The sequence below is a fragment of the Argiope bruennichi genome, chromosome 7 (assembly GCF_947563725.1).
Source record: "Argiope bruennichi chromosome 7, qqArgBrue1.1, whole genome shotgun sequence".
Classification (NCBI taxonomy): domain Eukaryota; kingdom Metazoa; phylum Arthropoda; class Arachnida; order Araneae; family Araneidae; genus Argiope; species Argiope bruennichi.
This window is the reverse complement of record NC_079157.1, coordinates 3,140,763-3,160,166: the sequence shown is the minus strand read 5'-3', so window position 1 is coordinate 3,160,166 and position 19,404 is coordinate 3,140,763. Positions and strand designations below refer to the sequence as shown.

General features: G+C 31.0%; 1 protein-coding gene across 12 annotated transcripts in view; it reads left to right on the top strand.

Annotated features, from left to right (window-relative positions):
• The window catches only part of LOC129975700 (CLIP-associating protein 1-like), a 195,257-nt gene that overhangs the window by 104,716 nt on the left and 71,137 nt on the right, over positions 1–19,404 (top strand). For all 12 annotated transcript variants that reach the window (XM_056088849.1, XM_056088845.1, XM_056088847.1 and 9 more), the window contains one exon: positions 18,385–18,422. In XM_056088849.1, the coding sequence (XP_055944824.1) occupies positions 18,385–18,422 (38 nt within the window). The remainder of the gene's footprint in view (positions 1–18,384; positions 18,423–19,404) is intronic.

The following is a 19,404-nucleotide window of genomic DNA, read 5'->3' as shown; positions in this document are numbered from 1 at the left end:
ATATTGTATTTATTAATTATCAATTTATTCAAACTTATTTTAAAAAGAGTAAAAATGCATAAGTGAAACAACAAACATTCTTCTTGTTGTGTTAGGTGCAATCGATTCTGTTGAAAAACTTCAAACTTTTTTTTTATCAAAGTAATTGTGAAGAGACTTTTAATGACGGCCAACAATTAAAATGTTTTTTTAATTAAAATGCGCATAAGTCATACAAAATAACAAATGTGAAATATGTTCTCAAGATATATTGTGATCAATATTATCTTTATCTGTTTTAATAATAAAAGATGCTAGCGCGATTGTGTACTGACGCTATGCAGGTCACACCTCGTGGCCTAGAGCTACCAAACTTTGTATGTACGTGTGTGTGTATATATATTTATATATTTGGAGGCGATATTTCTGAAATTTTATTTAGATTAACTATTAGCGAAATGTTGCCGGCTTTTTTCCATCATAATTTTTGAAAATATTATAGTATAAAAGTAAATACTATAATTGTCACATTGCCTTAAAATTTATAAAAAAAGTAGTGATATCAATTTTTTTGCTGTAATTTTAATCTGTATATATATTTTTTAAATTTTTAATCGATTTGTAAAAAAAAATATTTTAAACTTATTTTACAACAATACATATTTCACTGTTGAAGTAAAATTCAAACCATTTTCATTGTTGTTATTATTATGTCACTCCGCATCATTTCTGCAACTGTTGCCATCAGCTTATTTGAAATATGATGCGACATTAATTCAGCTTATCCGACTTAACCACCATTTTAGGAGGATTTCCTCCTACTGCGCTCAGTCAATTTAGCCAAGGGCAGTCAAAGTGAAAACATTTAATTCCAGTTTCGAGAATTCCACAGAAAAGATGTACGCCATCCTGCACTGGAATCTAGAACGGTAAAAAAAAATTCTCGCTTCTTTGTTTTAATTTAAAGTTGTAATGTAGAAATTACTTTTTTCCCCTGCATTTTTAAGCTTAGAAGTTATGAAAATAATTCCATGTATTTCAAATGTTTTAAATTAGGGGGGAAAAGAAAAACTACTATAGAATGCGAATTTGCAAATCTATTCATATACAAATGTTATAACATAATACAAATGTCGTCATAAATAAAATAATCTGAAGTATTCATTAAGTAATATTGTAATATTAATTCATTTATATTATTCATAGTAAATACTCGTAATTTTTACAAGTAAATTTCAATCAAGGTGATATTTGAGGCTTCTGTTACACATATTTGTTCATACCTTTCTTATTATGTTTGCGCATTGCCAGTTTGTATAATTAAATTTATTTTATACTAGCCGCCTTTGGCGACCAGCCGGTTCGCCAATCTTAATGTTCGTTTAAATTTTAATAATTAAATAGGTTGAACCGGAGTTTAACCCCCTTCTTCGCCAAGTTGCGATAACGCGTCACAGCTGGCAATCTTTATTATGCACTATAATTGAACATCTGCTCCTTCGCTTTTGAACATTTCGCAAGGCCGTTGTTGGCGATTTTTAAAAATTGTGGCAAGCAGGGGGTTAAACTCCGGTCGTACCATTACATTTTTTACGCAATTCCAACTTTAATAGATTCTTCAGCAAAATATTTTAAAGCTTCAAATTTTGATAGTCATATAATTCACTCATAATATTATAAAGGCCTTCAGTCATGACGTGATATGTATCTCTCTAATTTTCTGTTACCCCTCGTAGAATTTATGCTTTAAATTAAAGTGTAAATGATTAATCTGTAATTAATATAATAATATTTTTTACTGAAACAAAGCATTTTTTTTTAAATATGATTATTGATAATAGAGTCACTGAGCGTTTAAACTTTATGGGCACTAAAGAATATCTTTCTTAATTTATGTAATATCTCAAAAATTTGTCAACAAAATTTTCTCAGATTTATCATGAACAGATCGATTCATTAACAATGTTTCATTTTAAATGCATCAAACACTAAGAAAATAAAATGAATCGTTTAAAATAATCGGTCGAAAACAGGTTTAAAAAAACTACTTAAAAAACAATGTACATAAAACTATAAGCATATACAAAAAAATATATAACTAACATAAATACAATTTACTTACAAAAGCATGCAACTAACCTAAAAATAATTTAAATCATCCGTTGATAATGGGTGTCATGGCAACAATCAGAACACAATGCGCAGGCGTGAATTTTCTTCGCTATTTACGGTAACGCAACTGCGTGAATTTTTCTACGCCAGTTGGGGTAACGCTATGCAGATTATACATTTTTAATTTTCTTTATTCTGTGTTATTTTAATTCAAAAGTACTTCAGAATGAATCTGAAACATGGATTAATTAATAATGTTTAATTTTAAATGCATAAAACATTAAGAAAATAAACAGAATCGTTTGAAATAATCCGCCGAAAAATATTAACCCTAGCCTCATTACTGTTGGGAGAAAAAAGAAACTGAAGCCTTACTCATTTGGCGGTGGGGAAAATGAAAGATTTTTTTGGCGGAAAAGTTGGCGGTGGGGAAAATGAAAGATTTTTTGGCGGGAAAGTTAGTTTTGAATTAATAATTAAAATTCTAATTAAAATTTCAAAAAAAGGGACCCCAGGTGCACATTCCCGACCTCTAAGGTATACATGTACCAAATATGATAGCTGTATGTCAAATGACTTGGCCTGTAGAGCGCCAACACACACACACACACACACACACACACACACACACACACACACACACACACACACACACACACACACACACACACACACACACACACACACACACACACACACACACACACACACATATTGAGCTTTATTATAAGTATAGATTTCCGGATTTTATGTTATGACTGGATGATGTGTGCGGCTTTGCTTTGGATTAAAAATTTTTATGCAAAAACTACTTTTATATAAAATATAATACAAAAATTTCTTTTATCGTCTGAAGCATTTCTTTAGTTACACTGTAAATACATTTAAATTTTAAAAATCGACAATGGTTAATATTTTCTGTAAATTATTAACATTTATTGTATAAATACTTCAAATTTGAAATTTGTTTAAGTATTTTAGTTTTGAAGTATCGGCTGAAGCATTAAATAAGTTTAATGGCTTTAAAATAATTAATAAAATAGCTCATTTTTTATTAATAAAAAAAAACTTGAAAATAAATCAAATTTTGTCCCAATTATAAATGTTTAATCGTCCGCTTTTAAACATTTCGTTTAGCGTTCTTCCAGAATTCTGGCAACAACCAGTTTTTATCGAATTTTTATAATCAGTTAAAAACTTTATCAAAAAGTATCTAAACAACAACAACAACAAAAAAGTAATAATAATGAGGCAAAATAATTCTAAGCCTTACCGTTGTCTAACAATAAAGCATTTATAACTTTCCTTGTTTCAAAAATCATGTACTATTTCAAATCACTTATTTAATGGAATATTAAAGATGATGGAATAATTTCACAGAAATGATTCCAATATAAGTTCAATATATTAGATTGTTGTGATTGCTGGAAACTGTGATTTTCAGTTTAATGTAAAATATTGAGTCTAGATTTTCAATTGCTGATTAATATATTCGTTCAGAAAAAGAACCGCGCTTGTAATTAATTATTCGTTGGATCCCATCAACCTGCAACCGCGATAAATCAAGTCGACATTCAATTTTCACTCGCTCACTGCTCGACCGTAACGTCTGTTTTCAACCGCTCCAATTGAGCCGCGCGGTCCTTTCTGGGGGGATCACTCTTTTTACATGGCTTCGGTGGTGTCGAGTGATACGAAAGCAGTGATCAATCACTCTTAATCACCGAAAGGCTGAGGCTTGGCGCGGTCTTCGTCAGATGCTTTGGTTCTTGAGATATAAAAAAAAGAAGTGTTTTTTATTCTTCTCGGGGTTCTGATTTCTCTTTGTACCCAATGGGCAATCTGAGGCCCTCAGTATCATTTTTTCGCCCTATCAGGATGAAGAAATCGGGAATTGAGCTGGTGATTTTATGTGGAGAGAGAGGGATAAATGGATCGTTTTGGGAATTCTTCTGCATGGCATCGTTACTGCAAGTTGGTGCCTGAAATGCGAAGTGAATTTTTGTGGCAGGAGGGATAGTTCATTATTTATTCAGTATTCTTTTGGAGGTTTATTTTAGATGGGCTGGAAAATGAAGGCCAGAGATAAAATGATGATTCATAAAATTGAATCGAAATTTTGACTTCTATCCATATTTAGCTGTATATAACCTTTGTGCATAATTTAGAATTATATTAGGTGCTTGGATGTATTTTAATCAGCGACATCTATTGGTAAACATGCGAAGTATCTATATAAAAGACCATGGCTTTGGGTTTTTCCAATTTACTCTTACTTTATTGTTATCATTTTGAAAGTTTTCCTTGTTGTATTACTCATGCATGAGTTACTCAGTGTATAAAGACTCCAATCATAGGACGCTCCAAATTGCATTTTCGACATTCATCGCTTGTTTTGTTTGATTTGAAGAAAGACACTATTAAAAACTTATGGTGATGCTCCGTCATATCCCAATTGTCGGTTTTGGTTTCAACGACTTAAGAGTGGTCATTTCGATATCAATGACAAAAAACGGCCTGGAGGACCGAAAAAATTCGAAGGAAATCCATTGCAAGACTTATTAGACAAAAATGGGGGAAAGTTGTAGAAAATATTTTGATTAATATATATTGTACCAATTTTTCTCTATAAATGCCTTTTTAAAGGGAAAAATTGATCAAAATACATACAAGCACCTAATAATCTAAATTATTAGGTGCTTGTATGTATTTGTCACTAGGGTCTATCTATTTGTCAATGTATTGGAATGCAAATCATTCTTGTCTTTCCCCTTTCCCAATTAATTTAAAACGTACCCTTCTTGAATTATCCTAGCCGGGAGAATCTGATATCGTATACACGTTTTTATTCTTGCCAGCTTACTTTAAAGGGTCGGCACTATCCAGAGTCAAGACTAAGTTTTTTCTGTTACTGTAGGTCTGGGTTCGAATTTGGAACAAAATCGCAATACTTTTTATATAAGTAAAAGTATACTAACTAAATTTATTATATTTTATTGAAACTAAATTGGAGATTGTAGCGATTTTTATTCATTCACTTTTTTTTGACAGTTATTTACTGTTCTGCCCTGCTGTGTTGGACTTACTTGATCCAACGTAAACAATTTTAAAATATGTCATGCGGATGGTGAAGGATACAAATGAATAAACTTGAATTATTTCATTGCGGTGATTTTTATATGCTGTATATGCTTACTGTTACCGGCAGTTTAAGAAGTATGAATGTATATAAAAAGCGGCCCCCACCCAAATTCGTGATTGGTCTACTAAATATTTTCTTTAAAAAATTACTTATAACTTCATTTGCGTTTGAATATTATATATATATATATATATATAATATATTTGCAGCCGTAATTTCGTAGTCTTATAACTTGTGTACCGTTTCAAAGATTGAAATAACAAAAAAGAAATGTTTTATTTTGTAAATATATTAAATTTATTTAATGCGTCTGGTCGTTTCACCAAGGTCTATGCAGTTTTTTTGTGGTACCAAAATGCGCAGTCTATTAGGATTTTTCATTGATGCTTTTAAATTTGTGTACGAGTTCAAAATCTTTCGTCGGCTACGATCTTCTTTGCTTGATTCACGGATTATTTGTTAATTGGGGGTTGGTGATAACAGAGCTTATTTAATTTCGTTTTCATTACCTGCAGATGAAACAAGTTATGGCACTCCTTCTTTCACATCGATGCTATCATTTCACAGTTGGTTGCTTATTAAATAAAAGCTTGCTGGGTTGAGAGGGAGGGGGGATGCTCCGAATCGGACGGTGTCTTACTTTGTGACGGAGAGAGATAAAATGTTTGTAATAGTCTCGTAAATCTGTTTTATGATAATGGTATCTCCCAACTAATGAATATCGTGTCCGTGTAATGGGGCGGCCGTAAAAACGGTTTGTGCTTATCTAGATTCTTGCTTTCATTAGCATTTTCTCCCCTTGTTTCTTCGTTTTCACTCTTTTAATGGCGCGTGTTTTTATTCTTCTGGCGCAAAGTAGGTTAGAAGACAAGTGAAGCGTCATTTTAAAAAAGTTTTTGTTTGGGGCTATGTTGTTTAATTTTAACGAGACAAATTCGTCCCAGCTCACGCCGAGTTCTAAATCCGTTGGGACACGCTTCCCGTATCGTATTGCTGTCGTGATTTTTCAAATTTTGTGTCCCACTTGAGAATGTTTCTTTATTTTCAAAGAAAAATTTATTTTCTTATGAATAAATAATTCTAATTAAAAACTAGCTGATATTCACTGATAGTTTCTTCAATATAAAATTGTCTTGTCGTAAACAGAGATTAGATTTAATTAAAATATAGCTTCTAAGCTGTTACCAGCTTCTTCTATGTTTAGAATATTGTTTATATCTCTTATGTATGCGCTTATCTTATAAAAAATTCTGGATTGGCTTGAGTGATCTGGCGTACAATCTGCAAATCCGAATTTCATTTCCTATACCGCCAACATTTTGAGCCAACGGGTTGGAATTGAAAAAGACTTTTCACTGCAATATTGCATACCTTTCTTTCCTTATGCAAATAGTTATTTTAATTATGTGTTTGTTGGGTTGTTACAAAATAAGAGGCAAAAAGATCTTTTGTAATTGTATATTTATATTAAATTGTATAATGTTTTGTTGTTAAACTTCATTTATATTGTACGTTTCCCATTGCGTTACATATGAACACTAGGTAGCTTTGGTCATCGTATTCTTTTTGACTTAACAGAAATTTAAAAAAAAATGTATAAGAGAATATGAACATATAAGAGGCGTATCATATAAAAGGTATATCAACGAATCATTTATCGAAAAAAAAAATTCATTCCATTAAAATATACAGTGCTAGTTTGTTGAAGAAACATAATTAAACATTATTTTAAAGAAGTGGTTAAGTTTAGAAGAATCAATAAAAGAGGAGAGACATTTTCATTTTTTTGACTAGGGCTCCCTTATCTCATGACCTGTTTTTTAGAGTGGTAATCCTCGCATGACTGAAAATGTTTGTCTGTACACTAATGAATGCTAATGTTCATTATGTAAATATCTTGGTACGTTTATGAAATTGCATCATACCACTTCATAATAATCTTGACCATTTTTCAAAATTCTTATTAACTGATTTATAGTAAAATTGTCATGCGCTTATAGTAATTTTACTTCTGCAACAAAAGAAAGTGAATTTTTACTATAATCAATTCAGCTTTAGCTTACATTACCAATTACTTATTACTTATTTTTATACTTATGCTTACATCATTAATTGTTGTAGAGAAAAATGTATGAAATGAAGTCACTTTCGTTCTTAAATATCATATTTTATAATATAAAAAAATTCATGTTAAGAACTGAATTCACTCCAAACTCATGAGTTTTTAAATATACGAGTTTAATAATATTTAGGATTATTTTAATTGGATGCAAAATGGCATATTGCACAGCTTTCCATCGCTGACTATTGTGAATTTCTTTTCAGATTTACAAAGGAAATTAAATGAATGTAATCGAATTTATTTTTGGGACTAAATTATTATTTCACTGTAAAAGGGCGAATTTTATTATATTAATGTACGTTTCTTAGTAACATTCTTCTATAGTAAAATGGCTCTATTATCATTGCGGAAGAGAATGTTTCGAGTGGAAGCGTGCTTTGAATATTGGTGAGCTGTTTTCCTCTCAATCAGCCGGGAATCTGAAATAAGGAATTCGTACCCGAACGATTCTTAACATTGGGAAGTGGAAAACTAATAGAAATTCATTAGCTTCAGAAAGAACGTGTTCTAATTTCTAAAATCAGAACTTCGTGTGTGTTCTTGATTGCTGACGCAGGTGCCATGTTAAGTTAATTACTCCTTACTGAGCTGAATTTTTTATTTTCTTACAATCAGGTTTATATGGGATTATCGCTTCCCTCAAAAATTCTCTTTGTTCTTTTCCTCGGCAGATACAAACGATACGTAAGCACCATATTACTTACCGGTTTTCAAAAATGAATAATGACGTGATGAAAATTGAGTAACAATTTTAACCTTGGCGAATTACTTTGTTACCTGTGAAACAATGTGTCGATTTTTGCATGAGATGTTAAAAAGAAAACGAGAGAGAAAAGACAGAAATAATTCTCTAACGGGAAATGGCATTTTGAAAGAAACTGGCCATTCTTATTTTTAAAAATCCCGTCCGCAATATATGTAGCTATTTTTCAACAGAATAATTTTATTCAACACTTGGTTATGTAGTGTAAAGAATGCGTTTCTGTTTTTCCCTTGGAATATTAATGCTTCATTGATTTTTAATCTTAAATAAATAATCTCATTTGCTTTTATAATGATATTTTTCTTTGTATCGCGAAAGAACTTGTTTTTATGCAGTAGCAATAACAAGTAAAAATATCCATACAAGCATGCGGAAATTTCATTTTATATTATTCTTTTTACTGTTCGGTGAAATTCAAAACAGGTTTTTTATTAGACGTTTTTTTATTTTGTTTTTTACGACTAATTAGCTTTAGTAATTGGTTTATATTTAAAAGACTATTATTATTTAGACTTAGTTACGATAAAATTGTATTGCTTCATTTCAATTACTAATTAGGTATTTAAAAATTTTTGTAAATGCTGCCTCTCAGAAGTTAAAAAAAAAAAAAAAGTAGTTATCTAGCAGCCGAAGGACTGGTGAACAAAAGGGTTAAATGGTGATGGAAACAACTGTTAATACGGAAGTTACATTGCCATCTCGTGGTTCCTATGGCGTGGTAATTTTGATTGCCACATTTCACCATTTCCCATTTTTCTCGTTAATCGATTTACCTAGAAGGATTTTAACTCTTTATTAAAAATGCCATGGTTGTTATTCTTAATTGAAATTGTAGAGACCAATTAATTGATTGTGGGAGTCTTCGTGTATTTTATAAATACTAATTAAACAAAAACAATTTTTATTTATTAGAATAATACCATATGAATTGATATATTATTTATACTAATTATATTAATTTTATACTATTATTATACTAATTTCATTATTTTTAGTAAAATTAGTAATCCATTATGTCCAAGCTTTAATATAAGAGAAGGGTTAATGTCAAACGTAGCATTCAGGTTTGTTTATTTCAACCAGTGTATTAAATAAAAGTCCTACTGACGGTGCTTGGTGTGCTGAACTCCGAAACTCTCAGAGTCCTGCGATTCAGACTGAAAAATCTAAGCGGTCGGCAGCAGACTACGGAGACGGTACACAAATGGGTCAAAGCCCATCGATAACAAGGGAGGAAGGAGGCGCCCATCCCCCTGCAGCTACGAGATCTCATTTAAAATGGAGGATGAAATCACCATGACTCCGCACTCCCATCGAAAGGTTAATACCATTCAAATTTCGTCTATCGCATTGGTAATTCTGCCCAGCTGTCATTTTTAAAGGGTGCATGTTATTTTCTTTAATAGTTGATTAGGAAAGATAATTTGTATCCTAATCTTTGTTTAATTAATTGAGTTATTTTCCGTGAAACATATGGAAAATTCATCCCGTACATTAATGTAGAAAATTCTTCAAACGAAATAATTTTTTTCATTTTTTATATTCATTAATGAATAGAAAGAAACTAGAATTGTTGTAACAATCATATCACCGTGCATTATTTATGCTGAGAAATAAAGAATCGATTTTTTGAAAATCTAGATGACGATCAGTTTTTAAATAAAACGTTGCCCTGCTATTGTTAGGCGTATTTTTAGCATTTACACTGCTTTAAACTTCGCATTTGCACTCGGCTATTACCATCTGATGACTGTAAGCAAAGTATTATGCTGATTTTCTTGCATAACGCATTGGTAATTTCATGCTCTTAAAGTATTTACTTTATATCCAACATTATGAGTCAATTTTCGATAGGAGTTGATTCATATCTTATTGTTGAATATTCATTTTGTTCATTCAGGTCATCGCACCGACTCTGAAACGTTTTCCTTAATGATGTGCTCATTACTTGAACAATTAAAGGAGATTATCTTCGAGATTAGAATGGGCAGTTTATATTGTTGTCAGAAGTAGGTTATTGTTTGTTGCAATGTCTTCTGCTGGTATATAAAGCTCAGCTTCAATGCTGAATTTTGAAATTCTGCAATGGATGACGCATTGTTAGATTTCGAATTAAGTATGGCAAATATTTTATCCGTTATCTTAGATGCTGCTTTAGTATCGAAATGAGCATTCATTTGTCACGTAAGGATACATTTTGCTATTGCTGTGAAAATATAGTGTCATGGATGTTGCAAGATGTATTAAATAATCTATGAGGAAATAATTTTTTACTATAGTAGTGATGACTTACTATGAAGTAAAAAATATTAAAATTTTTTATTCGCTAATTTTTTACAAGGGTGAGCTTAAGAATTGTTTGTATATTCTCAAGCCATGTTATTTGACATTGTAAAATCGGAAATTTGAAGGGGATCGCTCTTGCTAACTTCCCATGTCTCAAAATAACGCGGCTCATTCCTAAAAAATCTAGTGGCTTCAGAAATAGAACTGTATTTTCATGCCATTGTGCAAGTTTATTTTGTTGTATAAAGTTTATCATTGATCTAAATATTGCAATTATTGACATTTAAAAAAAAATCAGTTTTTAATTTTTTTTTTCTAAAAGCCATCTTGGGGCATATTTTCTGTGATTCTTTTTGCGCAGTAATTTACATTTACGTTTATATGCGAAAATGCATTTAAGTCGTCAAGTGGCATTTACTGGATCTTGGTCAAAATGGGTCCAACCTAAAATTTCTTGCGAATAATTTATTTGCACAAAATTATGAATTAAATTATAAATAATCATCATATTAGTCAAAATAATTAATTTATATATAGTCATATTTTTATTTTATTAACCAATATGTTCATCTTGCCCTTTAAGTGACTCTCATTTTTAGTTTGGTTTGAGTGATTTTTATTTGTCCTAAAATATCATGTTTTTTTTTTTTTTTTCTCAAATATATATTTCTAATCGCCAAGAAATAACACAATTTGTACATATATATATATAATATGTCCGCTATTTCTTCTTCGAATTACTTATTTGAAAACAGATTGTTGAAAATGAATCCCATTCAGCGAAAGTTATCCACGTCATAAAGCTGCAATAAGGTTCTTTTTTCCTGTTTTCTTACCACCCCAAACCTCTATCCACCTTGTCCAAAAAGGACCAGCTTTTTAAGGTAACAGTTAGATAAATAAAATGAAACCATAAAAAAATGATTCGCACTTTAAACTATTTTTTTTCGAGGAAAAAATGAATCCACATTTACACTTTGCAATGAGCATTAAAGCAATAAAAAATTTCCTTTAAATCAAGGTTATCAGTGGTTATAAATAAGCTTATAGTTACTTAATTAAATCTAATTTTTTCTTTTCAACTCCACTTTTACTAAAAGCATTTTTCAATCCAGAAATTATTTTCACTTTGTTCCTTACTCTGGCTGAAGTCAGTATGCTAATGGCTGTTGAAAAAAATTCTTTCAGTATTTGGCTAAAAGCGAACAGGAATTTCAAACGTATTTCAAAATGTCCCAAATATTTATACATTTGCTTGGACGGTATTCACATTATAGGTGTAAAGTTTTATCTACCTGTCCAATCTCTTTTAAAAAGTCAGCCAGAAACTTATCAATAAAAAAGTGCCTCTCATTTATTTTTGCATTAACGTCTGACCTTGTGTGAGATTTCAGGTATTAATAGACTCTCACACCTGGCTCATAACTTCTCTGCTATAATTATAAGGAAGATCTCGTCGAAGTGGCTGCCGTGAAGGCTGCAAATTATGCATGCGCTGTTACTTGATATATGTGATATTTAATATCTGTCCATTTTCTTTTACATGCATTTCTTTTTGTAATTGTCAACTGTTGTCAATTTTTTCCTCTGTAATCGACTTATGTGAAGGCAGCACATCAATCAGATTATCCGTGAAAAGGGATGTGTCATTTTTCCATTTGAAATTCCTTTATATATTTGGAGAAGCAATTCTTTTTTTTTAACGAGTACGAAATAGTGAGACGTAAACTGTCCCTACTGTCTTTTGCATTTTTAAAAAAATTAAATTTCGTATTTCTCATCGAATTGAAGATCGTTTCAGATGAATACATTGAGCGAACACCTTTTTGTTCGGTGTTTCTATGAAGTGACATCACTTTCAGGTGGCATTACTATTTTATCCTTTGATTTCTTACTTTTAATTAACTAATACCTTATCGTTTATTTTCTTTAATTAATTAATCTCGCGCCACAAAGTATCGCTTAATATCGTTTGGTGTTTTCGATTTTTTTTTTTCATGTTTTAATTTTTGCACTCTTAGTATATGCAATTTATGTTTATTCAGTTCACATACTTAGTCCATGCTATAAATCCATAACCTTGTTATAAATCCATCTACTTAAACAGTGAAAAGTGTGATTGTAAAATATACTTAGAAATGTTTTTTTTTTATTATAAAAATTATAATTTATCTTTAAAAAGTGCGCGGCCGTAAAATGATAATCATTCAAAAGCCATTTAAAAATAGTGTTTGGGTGAAATATGCTTTGAAGTTACTGAAGCAGAAACATGAATATATTTTGCCTAATTTTTAATTAAAGATCTAAAGAAAAGTTTTTGAAAAACTCTTTCTGGGCACCAACTGTTCAAGAAATAATTGCATTCAAAATTTGCTTGTTCTATGTCCAATCCTTGATCTGTTTTGAAAGTTTTTTTTTTTTTTTTTAAATGATTGTGGCATTTTGTATGTTGTAATTTAATGATAATATCCAACTTATAAATACTGCCATGGCAAAATTGAAATTTGATGGTCGGTAGGTTTTAAAATATAGTTTTTTATAAAAAAAAATAAATACTATTTCTGTTATAGGGGGGGGGAAACCGTGTGTGTGTATGTGTGTAATGATACACAAAATTACAAGATTTGTTCTGATATAGAATTCACATTTTTGAATAAAAGCACAAAAACTTGTCTTCCTTTTTCTTTCGGCTTGATCACTTTTAACAGTATATCGACGATATAATTAAAAAAATATTTCAGGTCTCTTACTTGGAAAGTGTATGTGTTTGGATTTAAAAGGTTTCAATAAATTGTTGGAATAAAACTGAGACTAAATCCACCTGATTTTCAGCTTTCAAATAATACGTTAGCCACAGTATTGTAAAAAATATACAGGATCTTCTTACCAATTTAAACGCCTTTGGCTAGAGTAATTTGGCATTCAGTAAGCATATGTAAATGAAAAAAATTGTAAGACAACAACATTATTAGGATAGGATTAGGATAACCTTCAACGAAAATAACTGTTTACTGAAATAATTGAAGAATGGTGGAGGAGTAACCTGTTATCATACTAATGTCTTACAGTTTTCCAAATGGAGGCTTTTTAGAAATAGGATCTGGCGAACCTCTCCTTTGTCATATGCATGGTTAATTTTAACGGTTTCGTTATATAAAAATATATTTTTCAGTTCTATGTGTTTATTAAATATATAAATATTTATTTTGTGTCGATGCAAAAATATGAATTCTTTTATATAATATTACCAAGTGGAAGGTTATTTAGTTATAAGTCTAAACATATTTTTTTATTTTAAAATATTTTAAATTGTTGTTAAATAAATTTTTGTTCAAAATTAAAATAAACCCAGTATGGTAAATTTTTAAGTGCCCTTAAATTGACTAAAACGACTTTGGAAATACATTTGATGCTTTTTGAGGACTTCAAACATTTTGTTGAAAGTTTCCAGAAGTCTGTGGCAACTTTCTTGCTATTCGGATGATTATCTGTAAACAAACAAATATATATTAGCTCGTTGCGTTTTATTACAGTCACAAAGTTAACTGTTTATTGTGCTCATTTTCTGTGTTTATAATAAATATCTGGAGATAGTATGAGGTTTTTAAAATATCTCAGGAGATGGTCGTAAAAAAACGTAGGAGGAAAGGCTCAAATCTGTTACGTTCACATTTTTTGAGATACCTTGCAGGTTTGTTAAATTATCATTTTCTGTCTATTTAAAAGTTTGTTACATAAATCAATAACTCAACACCTTCGCCTCATGTTCACTAAATTTGATTTTTTTTTTCGGGTGATAACTCGTAGGCAGTTACTCGTCATGCAGTAACTTTTTTCATAAGATTTTGTTTAAAATTGAATTTACTAGGTATAAAATAAAGGGGCATGAAATGCACATGTCTTCTTTTGTTGCTTTTAAAGAAATTGAATCGTAGTTTCATGATATATGTTTGCTTAATTACACTCTAAATGCTATCGACAACTTCGCATCACTTTCGTCAACCGTTTAATGTTAACAGTGTTATTTCTAATACTAAATGGCGATTGATCGCTTGAGAAAACTTAAATTTGGCGAACTTTAACATGTTTTTAAATCGTACATCTTTATCTTATTGAATAATTTGCTATGAATTTTTATTAATTGATGTTCACAATAGTTATAGTATGAAACGTTTGGCTCATTTCTTGATATCTTCCTCATCGATTCTGATTAAGACTGAAATAATATGATACAATTTCAGAATATGATTCAGTTCGGGTAATGTTAAGGCATGCTATGATATTGTTGAGATCTATAATTTCATGCTGAACTTATCTGAATTACGTCGTAGCCATTTGGCTTAGAATAAATAATAAGGTAAGATTAGTGTCCGGTTTCTCTCCAAGCATGTCAAAATCGTGCCAAAAACTCGCCCTCTTCGATGGTTATTAGAAATGGTAACAATTAATTTTTACAGTTTTAATAAAGAATTGATAGGATTGCATTTAACAGAAATCACTCAAAAGTAAAACGACTATGACTACTGATATTAATCTTAAATCTAACCGTTAATCATTAAATAATTTACTCCATTGCTATACATAAATGAATTTATATATTGGGAAAAACCAAAGTTATAAGTACTGGAAGAAGCAACAATTTTCAAATTTAAATTTTGCATCTGTGAAGATGAGATAACCATGCGTATTCTTTGAAGTAGTCGTAGCAGTTTTGTACTGAGAGAGACATTACGACGTCTTTATTGAACGATATCTCAAATGGAACCAGTATAGGTAAATGTGTGCGATGCTTCATTAGGCTGATTATATACGTTTGAAAAAGATCTTTATTAAAATAAGAGATTAGATTTATATCTACAAAACATTATAGAAATTCTCCAAACATAATAAATACATAATGCAAATAAATAGTCTAACCAATGATGCTAAGCCACTTCTATGCTCAGCTTTGTCCAGCAAACTATAAGCAGTATATTTTCCGATGGTGAAAATGAAAGGTGCCAAATGATAGTTCATTTCCTGTTGCGCCACTGCTTTCAGTTTTACGTATTGATCATTCTCTATGTAAGATTGTTTTTCATTTCCCAACAAGAGAAATTTTTCTGTTTAAATAAGCAAATGAGCGATTTTGTTGCTCATTTGAAAATTTGTAAATAACAGGGAAGGACGTTATATCTGATCGCATATAACATTTTCTTTTTGTTTTCTTTCTTTATTTTATGTATTAATGTTTATCGGTAAATTACGACATGGATGTTCAAAAAGCAAAATGCACTAAAGAGTGTCACAAATCCTGTGACAAAGAGCGACCGAATTTGAGATATAGTTATTTCTTAGATTGTAAATGCTAACTAAGAATAGAATTTTCTACATATGTATCGATCTTTTATTGAAAATCAATCGGAATTTTCTCCGTTTTGGTCCTCAGTAATTTCTGAGTAAATTGTCACACAAAACCAATTTTACATTGCTTTAAAATGTTTTTTTTTCCAATAAATAAACAAATAACTTTCCAATGATTATAATTTTATTCCCCTGTGATTTTTTTCTTAGATCAGATTTTTTAAAAATTTAATTATATTTTACTAAAATATTTTTTTTATTGTCTTAGATACAAGTTTTATATTCATGCATGGTCCGAAAATATTGTATACCTTTTCCTGTGTACACGTCATTGCTCTCATATTATTAAGAATAAATTTTAAAAATAAAATATAAAGGAATCAAGCATATTTCGAAATAATTTCTTCTATAAGCCTTTTTAAGTTGATGATGTAATTTATATTTCCCAACAAAAATTTCGATCGATAGTTATTTATCGATTTCGGTACTCCAGAGAGGGGGCTGGGGGTAATATCTGACCTTCAATTATCCAGTGGCTCTTCCCTTCTCCTGGGTGTGTCATAAAAGGTCGGCGGAATTAGGAGGTTCAGATGACAATGACCTAGGGAATAGGAATTCCCTCCCCCTTACTCATTTTAAGTCCCGAAGCTCAGACCTTGTTTTATTTACTTGTGATCATGCGAAAGGTTAAAAATTGTCTTGATTTGACGTCTGTTGCTTTTTTTCAGCTAAGAAACCTAAATATTTTCTTGTATGTCCAGTATACAAAGAAAATATTCTAGTAGATTCATCAAAATACTGGGCTGCGTCTAGATTTGGATGAAATGTCTGTTTTAGACCTCCCTAAACTCGAAAGGAACAAGAGAAAGAGTAATTAAAAGAAAAAAAGTTATAGACTGTTTATGAAAAAGTCTCACCTCAAAGGCACCAAAAGTGGGAAAAATGAAATTTGGTATGTCATCTACATCTGAATTGTGTGTTTCTTTAAAATTTTAAACGAAATCCATCATCGGGAAATTTGTATGACTATCTATATTCATGCAAACACTGTTGTTCAAAAACTCAACAAGCTACAATCTCGTGTAGCGTGTTCACGTGAACATGATAACCTAGAAATGCAAATAATTTGAGGAATGTCTTGCTTTTCGAATTGTTTCCTCGCCCGTCCATTTGCGAGCGTTTGGGCTCAAGAACGTAACGAGTAAAATTGAGTGTTTGGTCCTTTTCGTTACGATGGATCTGTTTCAAATTTGAGTTCAATGGATCGAAAGCAGGGCGTCCAGAATGATTGCTCAGGCAACACTCACAAGAGAGGCGATGGGAGAACACTCCCGTTATACTAAGAAGCAGACACAAAATGCTTTACATTTCGTAAATATACTGTAATCTCCCAGTTGCAGTTCCAAGTATAAGTGTATTAGCAAAATATCCGATGCTTTGGTGAATGAACACCAGAAGCAATGAATCATTGACATGAGATGGATTATCGTTCGGACATTTTCACTCTGTTCTTCATTAACTATAAAAATAGGTCAAAAAACTGTCATCTTTAACATTGATGTCACAAGATTTGAAAAAAGGTGCACATATATTATACCAATGTCAGGAAGGAAAGAAGCGTGAAGACAGTTTTGCACTACTTCTACATTTTTAGCACATAATTCTACAAATAATGACGAAAAACTACTACTGCTAGATGTTATGAACCCTTACACTACCAATGACTTTTAATACGATTGAAATTCATAATGAATCACCAGTGACTCTTTCAGTGTAAGAATTTTCTTTTGTTTATATTTAGTCCAAAACCCCTGCATAGATATAATGAGGTAAATATTATATTGTCGGGCCAATAAAATACCTGCGCATCGGAGTCTTAATTGCTTTAAGACTCCGATGAGAAGCTTGAAAGAGTTGGGTATAAGTTAAAAGTGTAAGTCTATACTACATTTTAGTAGGCGAATGTTGTTTTCTCTCAATGGCATAAGTAGTTTTGTTTCATTCTAAAACTAGCACTTGCCCGACGAAGCATCCTATATAAAAGTCACCGTTTGACTTCTACACTACATGTGAAAATTTTAATTTACACTCTTAATTATATTTGTTAATTTATCCATTGCTTTTTTATAATACTAGCTGCCTTTGAAGACTCACTGCGATTTGCTGGAGTTATTGTTTCTGTTGCAGTTTTATATTATACATAACTTGACATTTAAAGGAAAGTTCAAATTGTGAAGAACGTTTAAGCCTGATATTTACATGTTCTTTTTATTGTGTGCATGAATTTCTCTAACGTGGTGAAAGATATTACATACAACCTGGCTGTACATAGTACCAAACATCTAATTACACGTTGCCTACAACTTCCATTTCATTCTCTCTCTCTCTCTCTGTCTGCTGTTATTATTATTATAATTAAAAAATTATTACTCTTATTAAATTATTATTCTTATTATAATTAAAAAATAATTTTTATTTGACAAGGCTCTAAAAATTCTAAATGGATTGCACAAAAAATTCGAAAACTATCCGTATAGAATAAATAAATGCATATATATAAAATGAATGAACTCAACCACATTTTTTTTTGTTTGTTTTAAATTCTGATATGTAACTAAATATTCTCTTTCATTTTAGGTTCGAGAACTGAAGATGAAACCGATTCTAAATCTCAGGTGAGCAAATATTATTATTACGCGCTCTCTTAGACTTAAATCAGACCATCCTTTTCATATTTACGTCCACCAATTTTTCTAATTTTTCAGGCAAATTGGTAATTTAAGTAAATTGAAAATTTTTCTACGAGGCGCCAAATATATAACATTAAAACACACGCTTAAATGTTTGCTTAAATCTACAGCTGAAGTAGTATGCTTTTCTAGCATTTTTCGAATCAAATTCATGCTACTGAGTTTTTCTCAGTAATCTGGGGGCACGGCAGTGCCCCCGCCAAGTCGAGCAAAGACAAGCTGCACGGCCGTACTATCCTTTTTTCGAAGCAGTTCAGGCCATTTTCAACCCCCTATAACTTCGTTGTGGATAAAACTAGAAGCCTGAATTTTCAGTAACCAAGCAGGCATTATATAAACACGGTATATTTCAAATTTCATTAAATTTGAACCAGTAGTTTAAGAATTATAACTAGTCAAAGTTTGTGAATTTTGTCACTGACTGACTGACTGACTGACAGATCATCAAAACTCTAAGGCACTTCTAGCAGACATAGAAGCTTCAAATTTAGAATACAATTAGTGTTTAGTGTATAAATCAAGGAAAAACTAAAATATCCATGTAATAATGGACGGATCGATAAAATTTTCGAAGTTTCGAGCATTATCCATTTTGTCGGCAAATTCGTCGCCAAGTCGCCAAATGGTCGCCAAATTTGTCACCAAGCTCTCGTATCACTCTCTCGGCATCCGGCAGCATCCAATACAGATTACTGTAAAACGGTCTTTCATATGATGACACTATTCTCGCTGGGAAAAATTAATTAAATCTCAAAATTACAGGTTTCTAACAATATCTAATTTGAAATAATTCAATTTCAAGCTGTGGAAGCTGCAAACGCAATGGGTGACTTTCAGAAAATCAATCTGGTAGAAGAAAGCAAACTGATCTTCAAAGTATGATCGCAAAACTTAATGTCGATCAAAA